Genomic DNA, 27,890 nt, shown 5'->3' with positions numbered 1-27,890 from the left:
TAAGTTCATCGCCATCCCATAACTTTAAAGAGGAGAGATTTGTAAACTTCTAAAATTACTCGAATTTCCATTCATTAAAATTACTTGAATTTGGGCTTATTGCACTTTTCTTAATTTGAATAAATAACTTCTCAAAGCTAAATGTTATAGCTAAACACAAATGTTACACCAGGATCAAATTTCAAGAAATTAAGTGAGAAAGTCAAAAACTTAAGCCAAATCAAGGATCAAGATGATAAGAAACAAGATGTCTCTAGAAAACTGCCCAAAACAATATATAGCTTTAATAGAAATTAAATTTTATATATTTACGATGTGCATGGAGTGCTCCTTTACCGGAACGATTTTATGATTGGACCATTAAAAGATAGTAAAATTGACATGTAATAAGGGGAGAACGTGAAGAACATACGATGTGACCATAAGCCCATTCCCATTGGACCACGGTCCTTCTATTAACACACTAAGCAAAAACTATCAATCCAATTTTTTCTCTTCCGTCGTTGGAAACCTCTACAAACCAAAACCTTGTAGCAGCCGAAATATCGAGGTGAACGAGTGTACAGTCGAAGTGAAGACGAGGTTAAAGAGGGCAGTTGGCGGCTTCACAAATATAGCCATCCATCCTTGATCCATTCTCTCAGATTTACCTATTTTTTAACACAATTCATTGGCTAAATCCAACCTATTTGTTCCGGTTCAACTTTCAGAGTTCCCCAAATCCATCCCTCGCCCAATCTACAGAGGAGCCCGCAAGGGTTTATAACAATCAACACGCTCTGCTCTGGGAATCGATCTGTTATTCAAGGTACCTGCGCTTCAAAGCTGCTATTTGTTCATTCACATAACTTTCAGCGATGTCTTTAAATCGGGGTTAAAGAGTAGGGGCAATGAAGGCAAAATTCTGAAAAAGGGGAAGGGAAACAAGGCACAATGAATCGGAGGGTTAGGAGAAAGACCCTACAGGCTAAGGGAAACGTCACAGAGGCTGTTAGCAAAGGGCCCGTTAATGAAGTGGCAGCAGTTGTCTGCTTGGCGAAAGAGGAGAGGGAGGTCGACTGGTCGAGTCTCCCTGACGACACCGTGGTTGCATTGTTTTCCCTCTTGAATTACAGGGACAGGGCTAGCCTCGCCTCCGTTTGCAGGACATGGAGGTTCTTAGGCTCTCTGTCATGCCTCTGGACTTCCCTTGACATCAGGGCGCACAATCTGGACTCCACCACAGCGTCTTCTCTCGCCAAGCGTTGCAGCAAACTGCGGAGCATACGCTTCCGGGGAGCCAGTGCCGGGAACGTGGTCATAAACCTGGAGGCGAAGGAACTCCGGGAGATGAATGCGGACGGGTGCCGTGACCTCACGGATGCGTCGCTTTCCATGCTGGCGGCCCGCCACCAGCGGTTGGAGAGCCTGCAGCTAGGGCCAGATTTCTGTGAGAAAATCACGAGCGATGCGATAAGAGTCGTGGCCCTGTGCTGCCCAAGGCTTAAGCGGCTCCGCCTGTCGGGGCTGAGGGACGTGGACGGAGTTGCAATCGGCGCACTTGTCGAGCATTGCCGCGATCTTTCGGAGCTTGGCTTCTTTGATTGCATGAATGTTGACGAGACGGCGCTGGGAAATGCGGTGTCTCTTAGGTCTTTGTCGGTGGCAGGTTCTCGGAACATCAAGTGGACCGCGGCTTCGCAACTCTGGGTCAGTCTGCCGAATTTGGTTGCGCTGGATGTATCGCGCACGGATATAACCCCAGATGCGGCTTTTAGGTTGCTGTTTTCGGAGAGCTTAAAGGTTCTGTGTGCGTTGAACTGTGGCAGTCTTGATGCCGGTGTCTTTCTTGCATATAATTCCAAGACCAAGGTGCTTCTCGCCCGCTTCACTGACATTGTGAAAGGAATAGCTACATTATCCCAGGACTCCCACTCTGCACCGAATTTATCTGCAATGAAGAGGATTAATAATTATAATAATACTAGTAATAATAACATTAAAATCTCCAATGTCAGAAACAATAGAAGCCGGGATAACAAGTCAAGCGAGGTGAAAGAGTGGTTGGAATGGGTTCTTTCTCATGCACTGCTACGCATTGCGGAGAGCAGCACGCCTGGCTTAGACAGCTTCTGGCTTAAACAGGGCACCCCAATTCTGCTGAACCTTTTGGGAAGCTCACAGGAGGATGTCCAGGAAAGAGCGGCCACTGCACTTGCGACGTTTGTGGTGATTGATGATGAGACTGCAACCGTTGATCCTGCTAGGGCAGAAGCTGTAATGCATGGCGGCGGGATTGGGTTTCTGTTGGATCTCGCAAAGTCGCGTCGAGAGGGTGTACAGTCAGAAGCAGCAAAGGTAGTTTGCACTTTGCACGACTTTCTCAATTTTACTTGTTCAGGAGTGATTCTGTGAAACCAACTTTCCCAATTTTTAGTTCAGCTGGTATCTTTTTACTTTGCATTTTGCACAACTTTCTCAATTTACTTGTCCATGGATGATTCTGTGAAATCAATCATCGCTATTAGCTGCGCTTGCTAGTTGTGAGAAGTTGGGGAGTCGGTTTGCTTGAGCATTTCTCTAATTACATGTTAAAAGGCTCGATCAGGCTGTCCATAAGTGAATTTTATTTGTTCTTCTGCAGGCCATAGCAAATTTATCAGTCAATGCAGATGTTGCCAAAGCGGTTGCCATGGAAGGGGGCATTACCATTTTGGCCGCCCTTGCGAGGTCGCCTAACAGATGGGTTGCTGAGGAGGCTGCGGGGGGACTGTGGAACCTGTCTGTAGGAGAAGAGCACAAGGTGTTAACTGTATTCTCTTTGTTTAATTTTTAATCTAAAAACTGAAAATGAAAACGTGAAGCCTTATTTTCCCCTTTAGCAAGCACCCTGCCTTCATTGCGTATGTTAATGGTGCAGTCTGCCCATTGTATGCACTGGAAGTGCTATGAATTACATTTGTCATTATTGATTGGCAAAACTGGGATGTTAGTGATTGGAGACTTCCACAGTTATTCATATTGTTGTTGAAGATTTTTGGAATAGAATGTGATGAGTCCAACGTTTCGGATGGTAACTCCATCCATCATCAGGGACCAAGATGATGATGGATGGAGTTACCATCCGAAACATTGGACTCATCACAAAAAACACAGTTCTATTCCGGAAATCTTCAACAACAAAACTGGGATGTTTGACTAAATACTGCTTCATTTTGGTATCATCCAAATAATAACATTTTATTTTATTCCCTCCTTTCCAAATAACACGAAGCTGATGTTTGTTTTCTTTTGCTCAGGGTGCTATTGCAGAGGCAGGTGGAATAAGGGCATTGGTGGATCTTGTATTCAAATGGCCTTCTGGTGGGGAAGGGGTTCTGGTAATGTTTAAAGCTATAAACTTTAATTTCCAGAACTTGACACGTAAAACTATGAAACTAAGAATGCTCTGTATCTTTAAGAGTTCTCTTTTCTGATAATAGAGCCGTAGGAAATCACTCTAACAGATAGATAGGCCTTCTTTTTGTCTCTGCTTCGCACAGAAAAACATTCAAATAAACCTCATAGTCTCGAATGATGTCTTTATGGAAGATAGGTTGGCTATACTTTTCTTTGAGAAACAGTTATAACTTTGTTTAAGATTCAATCTCTAAATAGATTTTGAAGAGAACTGGAGAGTAAGCCAGACTATTTGAGGTCGCTTTAGGAACACTCTTTGCAGAATGTGCCTATCATTATTCCTTTCAGGTTTTGAATCATCAAGGATTGGAGCCCCTATAAACTGGAGCAGGTCAAGATGGTTGAAACCTAGGTTTCTTTGTTTTTGTAGCACTGCTTTAAGGTGACAAAGCTACATGTGGTGCATTTTGTGAATGGTGTGAGTCCAAAATTTTGAACTTGTTTTTGTACATTGATGATTGCTACCATCGATCAGTGGATGTGTTTTTGATTCCTCCACTGCTTGTGTTTTCTTAGCAGAATTGGTTTAGCTTACATCTTCTCATTTGTTTCTTTGTTCCTCTTTGCAAATTAGTTCTGTTTTCCCCTTTCCTTTTAATATTCCAATATATACCTTATCATTACCAGTATTAGTCTTCTTTGTCTTTCCATTTTTTCACTTATATGTTCTTTTTATGCCCTTTTTCTTTCATGTTGTTTTTTCTCCCCAAGGTCCTTTTTTCTTTTTCTTTTTCGTTTCCTTATTTTTTTTATTTTTTGTTTGTGTCTCTTTTTTTGCTATTTGTTTCCTGCCTGCAGATGCTCCATGTCTTAAGGGGTTTGAATATGTGGAAGCAAGGTTTCTTGTGTGAACTTCTGGCTGTAAGTAGTGCTCACTGCTAACACAATCTGCATTTCATGTAAGCTTTTGATGGTTGTCAGCATTCCACTTCATTTATGAGTGTCAAGAAGTCCATTTCTCCCCTTCCCATACAAATTAACACTTTGACCTTGTATTCTTAACTATTGAATCCCATGCTTCAAAAATGTTGCCTACATAGTACAAAATACAAACATGTATCTTGATATTTACTCATAACTCGACGACATTGCAGTTAGATGAACATCTTTTGGGTGTACTTTCTATCATATTAGAAAGTGCAAAATTTTAAGAGATGATTGTAGCTTAGTTAGTTGCATATCTCCAACACCTAACTTTTTTGTTTGGGCAATACGTTTTAATTTTCTCCTTAATGGAGAGGGAATAGGTATGGAACACATTCTAAGATATTAAATAGTTCATTTTATCATATTCCAAAGTAAAAGGCTTGGTTATAAGTTTTCTCAAATATTTCGTTAATACCATTTATTTTGTATTTTTTGGGCAGTTCCTTAAGTCATTCAAGCATTAGAGTAATTGGTTACTAGCCAATGAATCATTTTACCAGTGCATAGCTAATGGAGTTGTTTGTTTCAACTTTCACTATATTAAAATTTTCCAAGTTGGGCTGCACATGTAGGAGTTCAAAGTAAAATGATTGTTTTCTTTTATCAAGAATCAGTTGCAAAAACCCTTATTGAGTTTTTTGGTTGAGAGGAATTTTGGGGAGGACGAATCAGAAGAAGATTGAAGTCCTTCGTATTGCTTATCATTAAAAGATTGTAAAATTAAAAAAAGAAATGCAAAACTACCTGTTTTGAATACGAAATGCAAAATATCATCATTATCCATCTAATAAACAACCATAACATCTAGGGTACAAGGTAATTCATTTGTGGGCATATATGGTATAAATAAAACTTTACATTGACATAACTTATCCTAATCAATTTAGATAGAAGTGGAACATGCTTGGAACAAAATGATTGATTCCTTTCTTCCATTAGAATGCATTCTTAGACAACAATTGGATGTTTCTGAATGAAACCATGGGACCAATTACATGTTCCCAAACAATAATACAATATATGAATCCATGAGCTGCAAATTCTTGAATCTAGGGCGGAGAACATTGGAGCTTATAACGTTGCATTGGAAGTAATATCATTTGAGTGGCTGCAAAATTGTATAGGGAAGTCAAGTACATAGAAGATGCCCCAGTTATGCCAACTTTAAACTTTAAGAAAGGCAAATGTTCATACAGAGGGAGGTTTCCCCTCTTTTCTCAATGAAAAAGTATGAAGGCTAGGAACGTATGTCAACTTGCCAAAAAGCTAGATACTTTTACAAAAACATTGATGGTAACAACAATGCCCTTAAAAAGATGTCAAGGTTGAGAAGGAAAGGCTGTTGTACCTGACAAAAGGAGAATTAACTTTTGAGTTCAAACATCTGGAATTCATCTAAGAATGAGAACAAATAATCATCAGAAATAGTAGAAGATTCACAAGTTGAAGAAGTTCTTAGATATTGGAAATGTTGCATGAAGCTACTATTATGCTTATCTAAATAACTAATGTGAATATGTATAAGCACTCACTTGTTATATCTATAAGGCATCTACTATTATGTGTATAAAGCAATTATGATAAGTATATAGCAAGATCTTTTATATCTATAAGGCATCTACTATTATGTGTATAAAGCAATTATGATAAGTATATAGCAAGATCTTTTAACCTAAATCATATGTCTAGATACTCTTTTTGACAACCCCAAAAAGGCACTATTTCAGATAATATAGCTTGTATAATACCCATGGATGACCAAAGGTGGGTGATGTGATTTTAAGTGTAATATATCAAAGGGGTGCACTAGGCATCTATAGGTTGTCGATGAAGTGATGGAAAGAAACATATACCAAGATGCTATACTTCTATGTACACTAACAAAACTATAAGCAATTGAGGAATTTGCACTCATAAATTATTATAATGTATTCCAACTGTGGTTGAAAGATATCATTTGGAGAACCTGTAAGTTTATTCAACTTAAAAAAAGGAACAAAATTACATTTTGTAGATGCCAAACACATTCAGTAAGAACAACCTCTCGACTTATGTGCATAAGAAAAAAAACTGAAAAAATAACATAACTTGTGATGTTAAGTGTGATAGTAATCGCTAAACTTCTCTTTCTTGCCTTTCTTTTTCTGGACCTTCTGCCATCCCTCTGAGTTTGGGTCGATTGGAACCATTGCCAAATCGCTTCCGATTATCTTCGATGGAAGTTCTTTATCTAAATCTGAGCTTTCAAAGACATGAACTCTCTTTGTGCCCACTGTCCCATTCTCTTTGCGTGACACCTTTTTTTACTGTTCTGGTTCATGGATTGCTTCTGATTCTATACAAATTTGCTTGTGGATTGCATTGCCATTCTAGACTAAAGCATCCCTTTTTGGTTTGACTTCCCCATGATTTCTTCTTCTTTTTTCTTTGTGAGGTAGGGATCAGAAGGCTACCATCCTTTTGTTTTGCAGGTCTACCCCTTTTTCTTTTTTGGATTCTTTTTTTCCTGCGGGTGGGTGTTTTGCAAGTGTCTTGTGTGGTAACATGATCGACATCTGAATGTTGTATTTTCATAATCCAACAATTGGGTCCACTAGGAGTTTTTATGTTTCAGTTGAATGCTATCATGTATACCTTTACTTAGGTCTATTTCTACACATTCTGGTGAAGGTAAATAGCCCTTTCTTCGTTCTCTTGAGGTCCATCTTTTTGAATGGCCTTAGGGTGTTCCCAATGTCCTCAAGAACCTTGTGATGCCAGAAAGGAAGGGGAAGATTTGGTAGCCTCACCCATACTGGCATTGTTGAGACCACCATTGTTGTGGCATCAAAATTTGGGAACCAAGGGGTAATGAAAAGCCCTGCATTCTCCCAAACCAGGGCCCTTCTTTTAATTCTCTCTCTCGATCTTCTTGGGTATCAAATTGAACAATAAAGAAACCTTTTGAACAAAGGTATATGTCGCAGTTTTTGGTCTAGGTTGTAAAACCCCATTGATCATTTGAATCTGCAAATCATTGCCCTGGATTGAAGGAGAAAAAAAAGCTTATTTACCTCTGTTAGATTTACCTCCATCGTTGGTGTTTGTTGTTGTTGTTCAACAATGTAAGGTCTAGGATTGTATTGTGGCAGATCTGATGGATTAGAGCTTTTACCCTGCGTTGCATACTCGTACGAAATAAAGCTTCCTGGGTTTCTGGCACAACCCAATGGTGGGGTTTCTTGAGATGTTGTAGTCCTGTAACTGCAATAAATCCTGTCGCTGTTTCCTTTTGTGAAGAAGATGCTGTATGATTGCAGGCAAGCCCAATTGATTCTCTATGTTTTTCTTGAGATTTACCACCTGATCCATACCCGAGACCTAAAAAAGGAAGGACTTCCCGTTAAGGGTCTTGATGAAGATTTGAAAATCCTTCCCTTGTTCCAACACTTTTGACCCTTCCTCCAAACCAATTCGATGAGTATAAAGGGTTTTTTCATTTGGATCTACACCTTTTTGGGAACTGCCTAGAGTTTGTAAATATGGATCTCAGGTATTTTCAGGAAGATTGACATCTTCTCACAAGGTATTGACGACACCCTCAAATTGTGAGTGCTCCTTGAAGACGACTACGATCTTGCAAGTAGTTGTTGAAGGTGAAGACTCAAGCCCTAACAAGGATTCTACAAGAGATTGGGCGTTTGTGGTAGGATTCGGCAACCAAGTCGAGTCGGGTGTAGGATATTGTTTGAGCAGAAGGTTGACCTTACCGTTATAGTCATAGCAGTCATGTCGGATTTCCTTCAAGTGTGTCACCACATCTTTCATGGTTGGCCTTTCGTTGGGATTGCAATTGACACAGGCCATGGGATGGACCTCAACTTCGTCCTGCATTGCCATTTATCGTTGAGGGAATGAACGATTGCCAAAGATATTGATCGGCCGGTTGAGAGTACGAGATACTTAATATAACCATGTTATTGACATTGTAATGTTGGAATTATATCAACACGTATTTTTATTTGCTTTCCTTAAGGGGAAATTGCCCCCAATATATGCTACATTTGAGTAAGTTGTTGGTCAACTATACAACTTTGGAAACCTATTTGATTTTATTGCCAACATTTGATTAAGTTGTTGCTCGAGTATAGATTTGGAAACTTACTTGGCTTGTGATGGTAAGTTCACTTGCTTTCCATCTAGGTATGTGGCAATTTACTTTGCTCTTGAAGTTCATGCTCTACTTTCAAGAGTGTATCCTTAAAGAGGGGAGGTTGGAAGTTGGGAACTACCATATGTTGGTTTAGATAATTTGAGATTATTCACATTGAGTAGACACATATACCTAAATGCTTTTGACAAATCGAAGCAAAAAGCATTTTGTCTAACGACTTGTTTGATGTATAAGGATCATGCTTGATTTATTTGACTTTATAATGTTTTAGTTGCTAATGTTGAACTTTGATGCACCCTTGAAAATGGTGTTCCAACTCTATGTTTGTTTTGGAGAGGTTATATAGCAAGTGATCAACTCATATGAAACAAGGGGCTCTGTTGTAAATTGTAATTGTATTATTGAATTGTATGAGTGGACACATCTTGATTCTTGTTAGAGTGATGATAGGCGCACAAGGCATGTATGAGGAGTCATATTCATCATATTGCTTTGCTTATTTGTTGAATTTCCCAAAAGTGGTGAAGGAAGTGTGAATTTCAATTTGCAATAATAGATAATGGCAACCCAAAATATGTTCAAACAGGGTCAAAAGTTATTTTAGAGTTGTTTGTTGCATCAATACAAAATGACTTTGCTACAAGGAATAGAGATTGATCTTGGAAAATCCTACACACAACTAAAAAATGCTATCATTTTATCTTTGCATCACATGCAACCAGTTGATGGTGAAGTCCACAGAGGTAGATTCTCATTGTTGGAAACATGTAGAGAGGTTGATACAACCTAAGCTTCCAATTGGAAAGCTTAGATGGACATGGAGCACATTCTTTTGAATATATATATAACTGACTAGTAAAGCATTTTGTTTGCTAGGTAGTGTTAGTCCTGAGATGATTGGCATGCTTAACCTGTGACTTGAGTAGCCATGACCCACAGGCATCTAAGATGTTAAAACAGCCGAGGATTGCACCCGACTTGGGCCAAACCAACCCTTAGCATGGTTGGGTTTTTGCCCACGGAGTTTCAAACCGGCGACCTTTTTACGGTGGAGTGCCTTAACACCCTATCATAACTGACTAGTAAAGTTACCTTGAAGATGGAGTGTCTTTTGAACTCAAAAAATATCTTTTTATAAGAGGAAATGCATGCTTATTGTAGCAATTGTTAAGGAGGAGAACCAATTGTATCATATGTCCAGATTGTTTTGTATGATAACTCATCTATTATGTGACAAATAATCTCTACAATTGTCCTGGGTGATTATGGCCACATGTTCAAAGTTGGGGCAATAGGGGTGAAGTGTGATTCTATGTAATAAAGTTTCTATCATCCTAATTAGGATAACAAACATAAAGAATATTGAGAAGAGCATGAGTATGTTGACTAAGGAAATGCCACAAATGTCTAAATTCTTGAGTTATCACGTACATGTTTTTGCCAATGTGGTATAAATGAGCTTAAGAATAACACTTATGACCTATTATGAGGCATTTGCCTTGAAATTTCAAAGGAATTTTTCAAATTAGGTTAGAGCAAAGTGTAGGAGTGTAGCACATAGTACATTCTTGAGTATTTGAAAATCTTGGTAAGTTGTTGGAGTTACATTTAAATTCTTGTTGTTTTCTTGAAGTTGATTGAGAGGATGCGTAATGCAAGAAAAATAATAAATAAAAGTTCATGCCATACAAATGTTTAATTGCATCGTTTTGGATGGAGTAGGCCAATCCTAGGGGACATACACTTTCTTAGGATAACCATCCACCCCCTAGAGAATCAAATTATTTATAATAAATAGGAAATTGGTTCCTATGCAAAGAAGCATATTGTAGTTTGGCTTAGTTTGTGTTGTCAAAAAACTATAGGATAACTTGAACACATTAGTGATGATTCTCCTAAGTTTGTTTGTAAATGGCGATAATCTCATTATATGTACCCAAGTAAGGTTTGAAGATATCATTGCTTTTCCTCAAAAAAGTAGCTGGAGTGTTTTCTAAGCGGAAGCAGGACCAATTGTTGAAAATAGTACCAAGGAGAGGTGTTACTAAGCTTTTATCCCATTTAGCCTAGTGAGCACATCAATTACTTTTGTCTCAATGACATTTATGAGTTAAATTAATGTCATGGGTGGAAAAAGGTACTTAGAAGTGTTGTACCATGTACTTTTTCTAATATTAAAGTCACCTGTACTTAAGTGACTTTATGTGTAAAGTATTAAGTGTACTTTTCTAATATTAAAGTGAGGTGATAAATCACTTTATGAGAAAAATTAGAAAATGTACACAACTTGAAAAAGGTATTAGGAGATTTTTAAGTGACGGGGCCAATGTATGAGGGGGGTCATTTGGAAGAAATGATCTCAACCACACATCTTTTGAATTGAGGATGAAATCTCAGCCATTGGATCCTAGGTTTAGGGATTCAATCTTTTCCAAGTTGACAAAAGAGGAAAAGGGAGGCTCATTTCTTCACTTTGCACTTGAGAGAGAGCATGAGGAGAAGAGAAACTTCATGGAGGAAGGGAGATTGCAGTAGTGAGAAGGGGCACAAATTTCAAGGAGGAGGTCATACAACAACATGAAAATTGAGGAGAACAACAACTACAAAAAACACAAATTTTGAGGTAGGGAGGCACGAATTTTGAGGAGTTGTAGCACAAAATTCAAGGAGCAGAACAACTCAAATTTCGAGGAGGAAATTGCTGCTGTTAGGCTTGTTGACCACTCCATGTCAACTACCCTATAGCAGTACACTTTTTTGTAAAGGAATTCCATCATGTTCGAGCTGTCAGATATCTAGGATTCATCGTCACCATTCGTCAGTTTATCAGAGTTGTAAACCCAAATTCTACAAGTTTATTGTAAATTATGCTAGTATGATCGTTTAATTATTAACAACACGTAGGTGAGCCTTTGATTTTGGCAAAGGATTTCATCCTAGGAAGTATTTTAACCTCACCGAATTATGTGTGTTTCTAGACATGGATAATCAACAGAGTTTTTCTTCCAACTTAAACCCCAAAGCTGGGTTGAATTTGTTGGCAAGTTCTTAGGTGAATCCTAGTGTTATATCAAGTCTTTTGTAAAAGTGTGTTTGGGAATAATTTAAGCACATTCGGCTAAATTATTTTATTACAAACACACATGGTCTATACTAGATCATATTGTGTTACAAAATTGGGTAAATTATCAAGGGTCTATGTATAAAGGTGTTTGCCCCTTTCAAGGGTTGAATTAATTGTAATATTTTGATGTAAAAATATTTTGGTGCATGGTCTCTCATATTTAAACACCATGGCTAAAATTTGAGGGTGGAAAAAATTATTAATCCCCTCTAGTGTCAATCAATTAATTTTTTTGGCTAAATTAAATTAAAATCCTAAGCCATAAAATTAATTAGTTTGAGTTAAAAAATAATTATTTTTATTTTTGGCTTTCTGGCAAAAACAATGGCAAAAATTTACCTAAAAAAATAGGCAAAAAATTGAAATAGAGAGAAAATAAAATTCTCTCCAAGTGGAAAAACGAATTTTGGAGAAAGGGGTCATTTCCAAGGAAGAATTAAATTGGCAAACCCATTTCCAAGGCAAAAAAACCACAAAAAAATATTTGGGACTAGAAAAGAATTATTTTTTCAAAGAGAATTTGTTTTTCTGGGTCTAGTTAGTTGAAGAAAATTCGTGGGTCCAAAAGAAGTCCAATTTCCAGGGTTCTTTATCAAGGAAAAATCAAATTTTTAACAAAAAATAAGCTTATGGACCAAGGTGATTAAGTCAAAAATGATTTTTTGAGGGAAAAATGTCAAAATAATATTTTTTGGACCAAGAAAAAAGGGAATTATTATGGAATTCGAATTTCTTCATCAAGATCAAGGGACACGATTTATTTTTGGCATGGATCAAGCACCAAGTAGCTGTTATTATCCAAGATCAACTCAAAAAATTTGTAACCTCTTGGACCTATTCGTTTTCCACTTGGAGGGGGATCTACATCTCTCTGTTTTGTATATAAGGAAGCTATAAGTGGTTTACATCTTTACATTGAAGCATATTGTCATTATCTCATCTCTTTGAAGCTATTTAACTAGGCCATCATCTTACATTTGCATCCTAGTTTAGATTGCATCCTTAAAATTTACCTCCAAGCCTAAGTTTGGTTGAAAGAAAATTAGGACCATCTTTCTTTTGTAGCTTGCGAAGGATAGATCCTCTTTAGTAGTTAACATAGTGACCTTACAGTCGTCAGAGCCACAGTCTCTGCAGCGCCGGAGGCATCAGGTGGTTAGATCTCAAGGGGAGGGATTGTTAACCAAGCCATAACTTGCTTCCCTTGCTTTCTCTCATCAACTTACTCTAGAGACTAGCCTCAAAACAACTAGGAGGAAGGATTCATCTAGATTAGGCATCTTAATTAAAATCAACCAAGATTTTGCATTTCACATTAGCTTAGATATTGCATTCATTCCTTATTGATCATTGGTGATTGGAATTGTGGGCTAAATTTATAATTTGCAGGTTTTTGTAGTTGTCAAGCATTATTTTCGAGGAGGTACAATCATCGTTCAACACAAAATTCAAGGCTCCTTCTAGCACATATTTCGAGGTAGATTTTGGGCACATTTTTTGAGGAGTTGAGCAAAGATAATTTGCTAAATTTCTGGGCATGTAATTTTGTGGAAATATGAAAAATTCAGTGGGCACAAATTTCCAGAGTGAGTGCAATTAATGCTTTAGCAAAAGGGAGATAAGTATTGTGTTTTATGTACTTATTTTAAAATTTCTCAAGCTATAAAATCCTCCTTTGAAGATCGGTTTTACTCAAGAGGTTGTGGGGTTTTTCCGGGGTCAGATTGACCAAAAACTAGTCTCAAATGTGTTGAATGCTTGCATAATTTTTGCATTAATTATCGGCTAATAGGAAAGTGAAAAAAATAGTAGAAGTACTCATTATGTTTGCAATAAATGCATTGTGAAAATTTATATCAGCATGACAAAACATGTGGGTTGACCTAAACAAACACATGCAAACTTGTAAACTGGGTTAAGGGCGTGGATCATTAAATTTTTACATGGTATCAGAGCAAGTTTGAAGCCTCAGATCTCAAATTTCACTTAGCTGATAAAGAGGGCAAAAAGCATTTAAAGTCTTCAAACAATGAACCAAAACCTTTGAAACTTCTGCTAGAAACCGAAAGACCTCAACAATTTAGAGGGAGGAAGGTTCCAACTTACAAATTTGCTCCATATTGTTGATTGTGGGGTCATGGCTACAGGGTTGAGAGTAGAGGACAAATTGGTAGGGGCCGAAAAGTTTAGCCCATGGAAGGGGAGAATCATGCTTTTACTGGAGGGAGTTGAAGTGTGGGATGTTGTTGAAGCAGCTGTGCAAGCACCCACTGATCTAGCTCAATTGGTGGAGTTCAATTAGAAGAATGTGAAGGCAAAGAGGATCCTTCTAGATGCCATCAAGAACCATTTATTCCCTCATGTGTTAGGGATGAGGTATGCATATCAGATGTGGGAGTCCTTGGTCTCCTTGCACCAGAGTTATAATGAGAACAAAAAGATGGTGTTGAGACAAAAGCTACGCAACATCGAGATGACCAAGACTGACAGTGTCACCTCTTTCCTCACCAGAGTCTCATAGGTGAAGGATGAGTTAGCTGCCATTGGAGAGGCTGTTCCAGAGGAGCAATTGGGTAGGATTGCCTTAGATGGGTTCATCGAGAAGTGGGATGGATTTATCCACGATTTCGTGGCCAAAGAGCACTTTTTTGGTTGGAGGAGGATGTGGGATGATTTCATCCAGGAGGAGATTAGGAGTGCAAAGGGGGGCAACAAGAGTGGTGGGGGAGGTGAAGAGGAGAATGTTGCTCTTGCGGCAAAGGGAAAGAAGGGTTAGAAGGTCAAGAAAGGGTCTTCTAGTGGAGCAAAACAGGAGAAGGCTAAGTAGAAGGACATGAGCAAAGAGAAATGCTTTGCTTGTGGGAAGATGGGTCACTATGCTGTTCAGTGTACCAACAAGAAGGGTAAGAAGAAGTAGGGAGTTGCAGCGTCAGCAGATGTGGATGATTTTGCGGTTATATTTGATTCAGAGTGTGCTTTGGTGGTGAGTTTAGCCACTCATGTCACATCTTCTCGTGCATGGTTCATAGACAACGGGGCATCCTTCCATATGACTAGTGTCAGAGAGCACTTATGAGCTTTTTGGAGGATGATATTGACTTGGAGGTTGTGCTTGGTGACAACTCCAAAGTCAATGCGGTAGGAATGGGGACAATTTCATTTCTGAGGGAGTCATCACCTCCTCTGAAGGTGACAAATGTTCTTTATGTTCTGGGGTTGAAGAAGAGTTTGATATCAGTATCTAGCTTGGAGGACAAGGGGTTTGAGGTGCTGTTCCGAAAGGGACAAGTGTTGATATATCCCAGGGGATCCAGTATCGATTCTGCTCGTGTGATTGGAGCTTGTAGTGGGAGACTATACAGACTTATGTTTTAACCTCTTCGAGCTATGGTAGTGCAGACCAATAGCAGCAAATTATGTGAGCTATGGCACAAGAGGATGGCCCACTTGCACCATGGAGCTTTTAGGATGTTGAGGGAGATGGTTACTTGTTTGCATGACTTCAGCATAGAGCATCATGATGTGTGTAGGGGGTGTGCTTTGGGACAGTACATCAAGACAACTTTCAAGAGCGGTGACAACAGAGCTGCAGGTATCCTTGACTTGATTCATTCTGGTGTATGTGGTCCTATGTCCCATGTTTCATTGAGTGGATACGAGTACAATGTGACATTCAGTGATGACCACTCCAGGAGGACCTAAATTTACTTCCTGAAGACCAAGGATGAAGCCTTCCGGAGATTCCAAGAGTTTAAGGCTCTTGTGGAGAACCAAACAGGGAGGAAAATCAGGGGGTTGAGATCAGACAATGGGGGCGAGTATACTTCCACAGAGATGAGAGACTTTTGTGGGAGTGTTGGCAATAAGAGGGAGCTCATTGTGCCTTATAACCCTCAGCATAATGGGGTGGCAGAGAGGAAGAACATGACCACTGTGGGCGCAGCTAGAGGGATGTTGCTTGATCAAAGTTTACCTTTCTTCTTGTGGGGTGAGGCGTGTAACTGTTGTTTTTTTGTAGAACAGGAGCCCACACAGAGTCTTGGGGAGCAAGACTCCTGACGAGGTGTATACTGGCAAGAAGTCGAAAGTTATGCACATCAGGATATTTGGGTGCCTTACATATTCACACGTCCTTGAGGAGAAGAGGATGAAGTTGGAACCCACTACAGAGAGGGGTATCCTAGTGGGTTACAATGAGACTAGCAGAGCCTACCATATATATCTTCTTGTACTGAGGAAGATTGTCTTGAGGCAAGATGTGACATATGAGGAGGTCTCGGGAGGTTGATCAGGTAGAGCAGCACACTCCTCAGCCGGGGGCCACATTACAGATTTCAGGTGTATTAGGTGGTACATCAGGATCAAGATGTTCACCTTCTTTAGGGGTGATAGGTTCACAGGGTACAACTTCGCCTGGTTCAGGATCACCTGTTGCAGGTTCATCAGGCACAGTATCTCATAGTTCAAGATCTCCTTTGGTTATTTTAGAGCCTTCCTTGCCAAGAGGAGAGGCACCAGTTGAGGATTTTCCCATACCATCACAGGAGATTACTGTAACAACCCATCTCGAAACATGAACAACATAGTAATATTAGCATGCATGTGAGGCATGCATATGATAGCTACATATGCATGCATCATATACATTGCACTAGTATATATATATATATCGACTATTCATGGAGAATGTCTAAATATAAGATAAATGAATTCATTATCAAAAGTGTTAATTAAATACCTAATTCTCGTAAATAGAAGAAATCTACATTTAATAAGAAATATAGTTGAGTTTATTCATAGGTTTACTAGCTCATATATAACCCAAAATGTATGTTAAATAAACTAAACCCATAAACCTTATTATTAAACCTGATATGTTATAAACATAAAATAATATTTAATATTTAAAATCATTATGGTCATATACTATTTAATAAATTAAAGTACCAACTGTCATAATTAAAAAGTGATACCACTCGATGTTGTAAGGGGATCTGATTCAATTAAAGGCAAGAAGCATGACAAAGCAACCACCGCTTAACAAAAAAATAATATCCTTTCATAAAGGTGGTGAACGGATACGTAGAGGTGAAGGGACCTCTACTATTTAAAGAGAGGAAGGAGGATTTCAATGGGGAGGAAAAAAAATACAGAGAAGGGTGATGGAAAATCAAACTGTTTGAGGGATGAGCCAAGGGCTGAATTTTGGAACTGAAAATTGGAAAATCTTCAACTGTTCTTGGAGTTTTGGGCACGGGGGCCAGTGGACTTCCATTTCGAAGTTCTCTGGATCTGGGAACCACAGAGGTTGATCCCAGATAGGCAGGGAGGAATCAGTTGGTTTGGTAACGGAACCAGAAAATTTGGAGCAATGTGATCGACACTAGATGGGAGAATCAGGTACACAAAGAATTAGGTACGCAAATGCATTTAATTTGATAGAATTTTATGAAAAGGACTCTGTCAATCTTGTTGAAATTTAATATCAGTCTTTACAACTACTAACGGGAAGAGGAAGCAAAGATGGCTTCCGGAGACCCTGAAGGAGGCTCAAGAGGTAGTGGGGAGACCCAAGTGGTCAGTGAGGGAGATCAGACCACCAGAGAGGTTGGGTGGCTTTGTGGCACATGTTGGGGAAACATAGCCAACTAGTTTTGAGGAGGCCGCCAGTCAACAAATCTAGAGGGATACTATGGTGGAGGAGTATGCCTCTATCATGAAGAATGGTGTCTGGGAGGTAGTGCCACATCTTGATGGGAAGTTAATGGTGATTTCCACGTGGCTCTACAAGATCAAACATGTTGCTGATGACAATGTGGAGAAGTTTAAAGCTTGGATTGTGGCCTGAGGGTTCTCACAGTAGAGGGAGTTGACTATGAGGAAACCTTTGCACTGATTGCTCGTTATACTTCCATTAGAGCAGTGATATCTATAACAGTTGAGATGGGATGGAGGATTAACGAGATGGATGTGAAGACCGCCCTTCTCAATGGTGTTAGACAAGAGGAGGTGTGCATTGAGCAACTTGAGGGCTTTGAGTTGCAGGGGAGGGAGTCTCATGTATGTAGGCTGAAGAAAGCCTTGTATGGATTGAAGTAGGCACCGAGGGCATGGTACGATAGGGTAGATGCCTACTTTTGCAGATGGGTTTCCAGAAGAGTGATGCAAGTCCGAACCTATACTTTATCTTGGTAGGTGACGATCCACTCATTCTAGTACTGTATGTGGGAGGACAAACTCATCCAACACAACAAGGGAGATCTTGCTTTAGAGTTTGATATGACTAATATGGGGTTGATGCATTACTTTCTGGGGTTGGAGGTTTGGCAGGAGGATGGGCATATCTTTGTGGGACAGGGTAGATATGTAGGTGATATCTTGAGGAGATTCTATATGCATGGTTGCAGGCCTATGGCTACTCCTATGATGACCAACTAAAAGAAGCTGCATGCTGCTGATTCTGAGTTGGTGAGCCCCAATTTCTATCGTCAGCTGATTGGTTCATTGATGTATCTGGTCAACACTAGACCAGATATTTGTTTTGCAGTCAACACATTGAGTCAGTTTATGATGGAGCCCAGGAGAGTACACTGGGTGGCTGCAAAACATGTGTTGAGGTAGTTACAAGGCACAATGGATTATGGTATGGACTATGTTAGGTGTGATGGAGTCAAATTGATTAGTTGCACAGACTCAAATTGGGCTAGTTGTGTTAGTGACTGGAAGAGTACTTCCGAATGTTGTTTCTCGTTGGGCTCGACAATTTTGTCATGGTTTAGCAGCGAACAAAGGTCTATTAGAATATTCCTATTTAGTATTTAATACTCAGTCTTTTAGATGTTGCTATTTTTTTCTTTTAAGCAGTTTCTTAGACGAAACTGAGTGTTTCCATATTCTACATAGAAACCTGATGTTTCTATTATTGTAAATATCTCTGTATTATCATTGAGCTGTTTGCTCATTCTGAATTAATTCATTCAACATTCTTTTATGGTATCAGAGCGAGGTTAAGAGATTTCTTGAACAGTTATTCTCTCTGCATCCTAATCTCTTGAGTCCTTTCTAAGGTCGAGCCCTCTGTAAGCCAGGTAGCCTTCACTGAGTCTTAGCCTCGGCTTTGCTCACTGTGATAAAAGCTTACAGTCGTCCATCTCGATACAGAAATGGATTCTTCTTCTGCATTATCATTTTTTCTAAGAAATTAACTTTGTGGCAGGATTCACTGCATCTTTCTCACATTTCCAACGCAGCATCATCAGTTTGCATCACAACCCGAAACCCCAGGAGTTGGATCGTAGTGTTAAGAGCAGCAGTCTATTTGTCGTTTGAAGTCTTGTGTCGCTGGACGTGAAAATTTAATTTGAAACGACGGCAGCGTGGATTTATCACGTGACGACATTGTTCGAGTCCTTCGTTATGCAGACTCAACCTCTTGCGACGAACTGTAAGGAGAGCCATTACTGTATTGTTCACGTGGCTTCTCTTTTTTAAGTCTACGTATTTTTTTTGGCAACTGACCGCAGCGAGCTGGAATTAAATCGTCGCATCAAGGTTTCGGGACCCTATGCCCTCTCATTTGCGTCAGAAATTACCGTTTTTTTTTTAGTTCAAGTTTGGACGAGATCCAAGATCGCGTCGGAGCTTCAGCTGGAGGGACGTGAACAGCCGTTCGGAAGAACGGATTTGAGCGGTTTCGAAACCTGGACCTGGTTGGAGTTCAATCTCGTGAACGTTTAGAGGATAAATAAAGGTGAAAGAAAATACACTCTCGGGCAGTTATAATCATCGCGTGGCAGAGATCACAGTATTAACAAGGTTCCGCAGTTTCTGAAGTTGACACAGTTCCGTAGTTGACTCAATTTCGCAGTCCCTGAAATTGACGCAGTTCCACAGTCTCTGCTTGGCACGGTTCCGCAGTCATTCCTTGACACAGTTCTACAGAGTTTTTTTTTTACCTGGCACAGTTCCACAGTACTGTATTGACGTAGTTCCTCCATATCTCAAATTCTGTTTTCTTCGTTTTTTCATGGTGACAGCAGCACTAAGGGCAGCTCCTCGTTGTCAGAGCTCCTTGGTCCCCATAGTGTTTTTAGTCTTCACAAAGTAACGCTATCTCAGACAGTTGCTAAGCTTCTCAGGTCTCTGAAGTGGGACAGATAAAACGGAAGAACAAATTCTGTTTTTTTTTTTTAATTGCACCAGGATAAGCGGGCAGCTACATTAAAATTTGTGTCAGACGTCTTTTTTGAAAATGGCCACGCTCACCAATCTGATGTTAGAAGGAAATCAACGCTTTAATGGCAGCAACTATAACATTTGGAAACAAAGAATGTTGACCATTTTTGAATACAGGCGTCTTGATCAGCTCATTTTGGGCAAAGAGCTTCGTCCCGGTACAGCTGGTACCGATCAAGATAAATTTGATGATCGAAATCGAGAGGCTGTTATGCTTCTCAAGCTCTCTGTCGCTGATGATCAGTTACCACAAGTGAAACATGAATCTCCGATCACTTGCGATTAATCATGAGTCAAACTCTGCTCTTTCCTCAAACGATCCGATTCAACTCTGGGCGAGTCAAACTTGTGTGGACCAAGTTTGACTCGTGGTCAATGTGATTTTGACTAGTGACTCACTGATTAATTGCGATTTAGGGGACTACGGCTATTTCAACCCTCAACTCGGCGAGCACAGGTTTTAACTTTTAGGGTTCCCACATTTTTTGCTTCATAGTTTAGTTAGGTTCAAAATTAAAAGTTGGTCCATAATTGACTTCACTGTTCAGGGCTACAACTCATAAGTCAAGAAGGTAATAGAGTCATGGTTTCAGTTTCAATTTACTCAACATAATAGAGTCGTAGTGTAATAGAGGTGTAGTGTGCAGTGTGCTCCAATGTAGCTTCAGCGTGTGCTTTGTCAAAGATTTCAATAGAAAACCATTATCATATCATTTTAGCAGCAATCAAGAGATTTCAATCACTGCTTTTTTACTGATTGGTACGCAGTATTTTATAAACTTCTAGAAGTAGATGTTTCTGCTTCTATGTAGTCACAGGTTAGGAGTGAGGACCCAATACTTTGGATCATGTTTGGACTGATAACATATATGAGATACTTATTCATTCATGATATTTTGGACATTTATTGTTATTATGCATTGTTTGGACATGGCTTTATTGAATATCAATGAAAAATGTTTTCCTTAATTCAATATATGTGTATATCTTAATTTATTGGATTCACCGATTTTTTCCCGATTTTTCCCCGATCCGATTAAAACTCTTCGCTCTTTTGCCTCGCCGATTTATTGCCGATTCCGAGTCTGGTAATATTGGTTACCACAGATTCCTTCTGGCAAGACAGCTGCCGAAATCTGGCAACAGTTGAAAGAACTGCACGAGACATCTGACAAAAGCAGAGCTTTTTTTCTCAAAAATCAGTTGTTCTCCATCATGATGGACGAACATATGTCTTTACAGGAACATCTCAACAATATTAAAGACATTCGAGATCAGCTCGAAGCAATTGGTCGGACCATGGAGGAAGAAGATATGGTAGTCATTACTTTGAAAAGTCTACCGAAATCTTATGAACACTTCATCGAGACACTCAACATTACCACCACAAATGTTGATCTGAAGTTTCCAGATTTATGTACCAAACTTCTGCAGCAGGATCGGTGGAAATAGCAGTTTGGTAGTAGTGCTTCATCAGTGTCCTCGGAAAATGCATTTGCTGCAAAATATCAGTCCCCTCAGTCCTTTCAGCAGAAATGCCCTTCTCAGCCTTTTGATCCTGCTAGGAAGAAAAGTGTGCAGTGTAACTACTGTCATAGGTTCGGTCACATGAAGAAAGATTGCCGACAGAGGATTGCTTCTGAACAGAAGAAACAGGGAGGGCCACATCAGACAGCAAATATTGCAGAACATTCAGAGCAGACAGAGTCTGCCTTTTACGCCTTTATGGCTAAAAGGTCTTCAGATCATGTTCCTTCCTCTGCATGGTACATTGATTCTGGTGCATCACGCCATTTCTCTCACAGGCGTGACTGGTTTATTGACTTCTCACCTTTCAGTGATTATGTGGTATTTGGCGGAGGTGAGAAGTACACAGTAGCTGGCAGAGGTACAGTTCAAATTCAGTGTGGTGGACACACACTCATATTTCTGAATGTATACTATGTTCCTGGTATGGAAATTAATCTGCTATCTGTCAGCCAGATTATGAGGAATTCTCCTCAGCTTGATGTTGTGTTCAGTGCACACAAGTGCTCCATCATTGACAGGGAGACCAGTTTAACAGTTGCTGTTGGCCTAGAGGACCATGGTCTATACAGGCTACTTGATACCGGTGACTCTCCAGAAGTGGCTCTAGCAGCACGTGTCTCTCCCATCAACACTCTATGGCATCAGCGATATGGGCATCTAAATATGCAGTATCTCTCTCAGCTCTCTCGGGAGGGACTTGTGTCAGGATTACCTGATATTCAGACTCAGCAGTTGGGGGTATGCAGCGCTTGTCAAGCGGGAAAGCAACATCGGTCTTCATTCAAAGATGGAGAATCTTGGCGCGCATCTAAGGTACTTCAGTTACTTCATGCTGATATTTGTGGTCCTATGAATACAGCTTCTATCACTGCTTGCAAATATTTTTTACTTATTGTAGATGATTTCAGTAGAAAGATGTGGGTGTATTTTCTAAAAAATAAATCTGATGCTCTTAGTACTTTTCAGAAGTTTAAAACCTTAGTTGAAAAAGAATCTGGTTGTAATATCCTGACCCTTAGGACCGACAATGGGGGGGGATTTTGTTCCTCAGCTTTTGCCAACTTCTGTGATATTCATGGCATCAAACGTCAATTAACCACACCTTACACTCCCCAGCAGAACAGTGTTGTCGAGCGTCGCAACCGCACGGTTGTTGAAATGGCTCGTTCCATGTTACAACACAGGAGTGTTCCAAACAGATTCTGGGCTGAAGCAGTATTTACTGCTGTTTACCTTCTTAACCGATCACCCACTCAGGCTGTTACAGGGAAGACTCCTGAAGAGGTTTGGTCTGGCCGTAAGCCTAAGATCAGTCATCTCAAAGTATTTGGCTCAGTTGCATATGTTTGGATTCCAGCTGCTAAGCGCTCTAAATTGGATTCCAAAAGCCAGAAACTCATGATGACAGGGTACAGTGATCATCATAAGGCCTATAGGCTGATAGATATAGCCACTGGTCGTCTTAGCTTCAGTCGGGATGTAGTATTTGATGAAGATAGAGGATTCTTTCAGTCTTCTTCTTCTGAGCAGTGTTCTGAGGATCCGCCTCACAGTGTTCGTCTTCCGGTCGGTCCACCCGATGGGAGGGATGATGTAGCATCAGTATTTGATACTACTCTATCTGAGCTTCCTCCAGAAAATAACCCTCCTCTTGCGGCCCCTATTGCTCTTGAGTCTTCTCCACCTCCTCCTGATATTGGTTCCTCTACTCCTGCTATTGGTTCTTCTACTCTTCGGCCTAAATGGTGGGCTAAAACCCTTGGTGATCTCCGGGATGATGAGCTCCTTGAAGGTAGAACTTCTAGACATAAGAACAAACAACAGTCTACAGTCAATTTTGCTCTTATGGCTAACTTACACAGTATTTTTGAGCCTCAAACCTATTCAGAGGCTAAGGGTACATCTGAGTGGGAACAGGCTATGGAAGCCGAATTCCAGAGTCTTAAAAAAAATCACACATGGACACTTTCTGATCTTCCTGCAGGGAAAAACCCCATAGGCTGCAAATGGGTGTATAAAGTGAAATACAAAGCTGATGGAACCATAGACAAGTATAAAGCTCGGCTTGTGGCTCGAGGGTTCTCACAGAAGGAAGGCATCGACTATGAGGAGACTTTTGCTCCTACAGCCAAGATGAGTACCATAAGGCTTGTTCTTGCCCTAGCAGCTCAGTTCAATTGGAAAGTTCATCAGATGGATGTAAAAAGTGCCTTCCTAAATGGTGATCTCCAAGAAGAAGTCTACATGACGCAGCCTCCAGGATTCAAGATTGCTGGTCAAGAACAGAAAGTGTGTCGGTTAGCTAAAGCAATCTATGGATTGAAACAAGCTCCTCGGGCTTGGTACATGAAAATTGATCAGTATCTGACAGATCAGGGTTTTCAGCGGAGCCCTTCTGATGCAAACCTGTACATCAAGCATACTGGTGATGATATCTTGTTTGTGGTTGTTTATGTGGATGATCTTATCATTACTGGCAGCTCTGCACATTTGATCCATGGGATCAAACAAGATTTATGCAGAACTTTTGAGATGACAGACTTGGGACTTCTTCATTACTGTCTGGGGGTTGAAGTTTGGCAGATTGAAAATCAGATCTTTCTCTCTCAGTCCAAGTATGCCAAAAATCTTGTGGACAGGTTCAGAATGCAGGATTGCAAACCGGCCACGACTCCTATGGAACCATGGCTCAAACTTTCAGCTCAGTCATCCTCTCCCCTTGTGGATGAAACTTTATTCAGGCAATTAGTGGGCAGTCTCATCTATCTTACTGCTACCAGACCTGACATCAATTTTGCAGTAAGCTACATTTCTCGCTTCATGTCCGCTCCTAAAGCTGATCATTGGCAAGCAGCAAAGCGTGTGCTACGATATGTGCGTGGCACTTCTGATTATGGCCTCCTATACACTCGAAGTTCCAATCCTATACTCAGTGGTTACACTGATTCTGACTGGGCCGGTTCGGTTGATGACTGTAAATCTACAGCTGGGTATGTGTTTAATCTAGGATCCTGTGCTGTTACTTGGACTAGTAAGAAGCAACAGGCAGTGGCTCTCTCCTCAACAGAAGCAAAGTATCGGGGAGCAGTTAAGGCATCCTGTGAGGCAGTTTGGCTTCGACGTATGCTGGCAGATATGCATGTTTCCCAGACAGGGCCTACTTCTTTGTTTTGTGATAATCAGGGAGTGCTCAAACTTGCCAAGAATCCAGTCTTTCATGAACGAACAAAGCATGTGGAAACTCATTGCCACTACATTCGCCAGCTTGTTGAAGACGGCTCAGTTCAGTTGCAATATGTTCCTACAACAGAGCAGCCCGCCGACATCTTCACCAAGCCTCTTGGTCCTGATAAATTTGTAAAATTCCGAGGGTCTATTGGTGTTGTAAATAGATTGAGTATTAAGGGAGGGTATTAGAATATTCCTATTTAGTATTTAATACTCAGTCTTTTAGATGTTGCTATTTTTTTCTTTTAAGCAGTTTCTTAACGAAACTGAGTGTTTCCATATTCTACATAGAAACCTGATGTTTCTATTATTGTAAATATCTCTGTATTATCATTGAGCTGTTTGCTCATTCTGAATTAATTCATTCAACATTCTTTTAAGGTCAAAGCATTGAGCAGCGCAGAGGCAGAGTATATGGCAACTCGTTTAGCAGGGTGCGAGGCATTGTGGCTTCGCAAGATGCTTCATGGTTTATTTGGTCAGATGCTGAGACCAACTACGATTTACTGTGATAATCAAAGTTGTATTAAATTCTCTGAGAATCCAGTAATTCACGATCGGTCAAAGCACATAGAGATCATATACCACTTCATCAGAGACTAGGTTCAGCGAGGGGCAGTGGAGCTTGAGTATATATCCACTAATGAACAGGTAGCAGACATTCTCACACGAGTCTTTGCCAAGAGGCAAGCATGTTTTCTTCAAAGACAGGATGGGAGTGTGAGCAACACCTTCCTCGATAAGAGGGAGTGTTGAAAATAGTACCAAGGAGAGGTGTTACTAGGATTTTATCCCTTTTAGCCTAGTGAGCACATCAATTACTTTTGTCTCAATGACATTTATGAGTTAAATTAATGTCATGGGCGAAAAAGTTTCTTTGAAGTGTTGTACCATGTACTTTTTCTAATATTAGACCCACTTGTACTTTATAAAGTGACTTTATGTGTAAAGTACTAAGTGTACTTTTCTAATATTAAATTGAGGTGAAAAATCACTTTATGAGAAACATTAGAAAAAATACACAATTTGAAAAAGGTACTAGGAGACTTTTAAGTGATGGGGCCAATGTATGAGGAGGGTTATTTGGGATAAATGATCTCAACCACGCAGCTTGAGATTTGAGGACGAAATCTCAACCATTGGATCCTAGGTTTAGGGATTCAATCTTTTCCAAGGAGACAAAATAGGAAAAGGGAGGCTCATTTCTTCACTTCACACTTGAGAGAGAGCATGAGGAGAAGAGAGGAGAAGAGAAACTTCATGGAGGAAGAGAGATTGCAACAGTGAGAAGGGGCACAAATTTCAAGAAGGAGGAGATCGTAAAACAACACAAATCAAGCAGAGCAACAACTACAACATGCACAAATTTCGAGGTAGGGAGGCATGGATTTTGAGGAGTTGTAGCACACAATTTGAGGAGTAGAACAACTCAAATTTCGAGGAGGAAATTGCTCTTGTCATGCTTGAAATTCGTGGCTTAAATTTCGGGACAACAACCACATGAAACACGAAAATCAAGGATTGTTTCTGTCGCTGTCAGGCACAATTTTCGAGGAGGTACAATCATCATTCATCACATAATTTAAGGCACCTTTCAACACAAATTTGGAGGCAGGTTTTGGGCACATTATTCGAGGAGCCAAGCATAGATAATTTGCTAAATTTTTGGGCATTTAATTTTATGAAAATTTGAAAAATTCAGTGGCCACAAATTTCAAGAATGAGTGCAATTAAGGCTTAAAAAAATGGAGATAAGCACTATGTTTTATGTACTTATTTTATAATTTTCTCTAGCAATAAAATCCTCCTTTGAAGATCGGTTTTTCTCAAGAGGCTGTGGGGTTTTTCTAGGGTCAGATTGACCAAAAACTAGTGTCTTAAATGTGTTGAATGCTTGCATAATTTTTGCATTAATTATCAGTTGATAGGAAAGTGAAAAAATTAGTATAAACACTCATTATGTTTGCAATAAATGCATTCTAAAATTTATATTAGCATGACAAAGCATGTGGGTTGGGCCTAAACAAACACATGCAAACTTGTAAACTGAGTTAAGGGTGCAAATCATTAAATTTCTACACCAATGCTCTAAAGCGACCATAGTTTGACTTGATATAAGTTTTTAGACATCACAAAGCTTCATATGGCACAAATGATTTATTGAGGTAAGATTGAAATGGTAAAATACTTGACTCCTTATTATTTGTCCATCCTTATAAGAGGATTTGTGTTTTTGACAATGATTCAATGTAGGGCTTTACAATCATTGTACACATGCCATTCATTTCCTTTTCTTAAGGACTAGTATGGCCAAAGACAAGGTCCACAAGGGGTGAAGCTAAGCTGAGTTTTGCCTTCATTAATCAATTGTATTATTTGCTGCTCTAGTTCAATACTCTAGGAGAGGTTTTAAAGGGGTTTTAATTTGGAGGCTATGGCATAATGAAAATTCTTTTAGGGCCTTGTAATACATTAGATGAAGTACCCAAAATATGATTCATTGGTTGGCAGTGAAGAGCATCGCAATTTTGTTTGTTAGCTTGGCAAATAATACTTATTGCAAACTGTGGAGGATTAATACAAAGTGTAAAATTGTTAAGCATTGTTTTGCTTGAGACAAGGACATTATTTGAAAAAGAGTTTAGGTTAGAAATCGTAAAGTATTATCTTTGTGCAATCGTAAAGTTTGATTGGCTTTATGCAATTGATAAGTATTATCAAAATCCATCGTAAATTGTTTGATGGTCGTGTCAATAAATTGGACCAAGGATAAAGGCATGATAACTAATATGCATTACGTGAAAACTAGTGGTGTTATCCCTAACTCCAAAAGGTGATTATATTAAATAATTCTAATGCAAATGTGGCTATGATTGAATATGATAATATTCTATTTGTAATAATTTATCACTCAGTACTCACGTGGGATGAGTTTTAGTCCAACCTACGATTTACTTATACATTAGTCACTTATATTTACTAGGGGGACGACACCAATAAGATTATATCTATAAATGGTTTAATTGCTAACGTGGCATTATAGATTCTATTTATGTCCATTGGATGCTTGTTGGTCTTCACTCGCCCTAAATTATAGGGTTTAGGATGAGGTTGTGTTGGTAGATGCTACAAAATAAATTCTTCATGTTATCATGAGCTATTGTGCATTACATTAACTTATCTTTGATTTGAAAATTTTAATAGAAAAATGGCTTCTTTGTTGGAGAGTGGTCTTTAAAATCAATCATGGATTGG

At 39.5% G+C, this 27,890-nt stretch overlaps 1 protein-coding gene across 1 annotated transcript in view; it reads left to right on the top strand.

Moving 5' to 3' along the window:
• The first annotated feature begins 489 nt into the window (after positions 1–489).
• The window catches only part of LOC149205666 (protein ARABIDILLO 1-like), a 192,691-nt gene continuing 165,290 nt past the window's right edge, over positions 490–27,890 (top strand). Inside the window, 3 exon segments of the mRNA XM_089397466.1 lie at positions 490–2,337; positions 2,624–2,782; positions 3,279–3,359. Coding sequence (XP_089253592.1) covers positions 934–2,337; positions 2,624–2,782; positions 3,279–3,359 — 1,644 coding nt within the window. The 5' untranslated portion in view covers positions 490–933.

The sequence above is a fragment of the Pinus tabuliformis genome, chromosome 1_2 (assembly GCF_031772625.1).
Source record: "Pinus tabuliformis cultivar Carrire ecotype Pingquan chromosome 1_2, CPIR1, whole genome shotgun sequence".
NCBI classification, from domain to species: domain Eukaryota; kingdom Viridiplantae; phylum Streptophyta; class Pinopsida; order Pinales; family Pinaceae; genus Pinus; species Pinus tabuliformis.
Note: the sequence above shows the minus strand (reverse complement) of the source record. Positions and strands in the feature narration are given on the sequence as shown.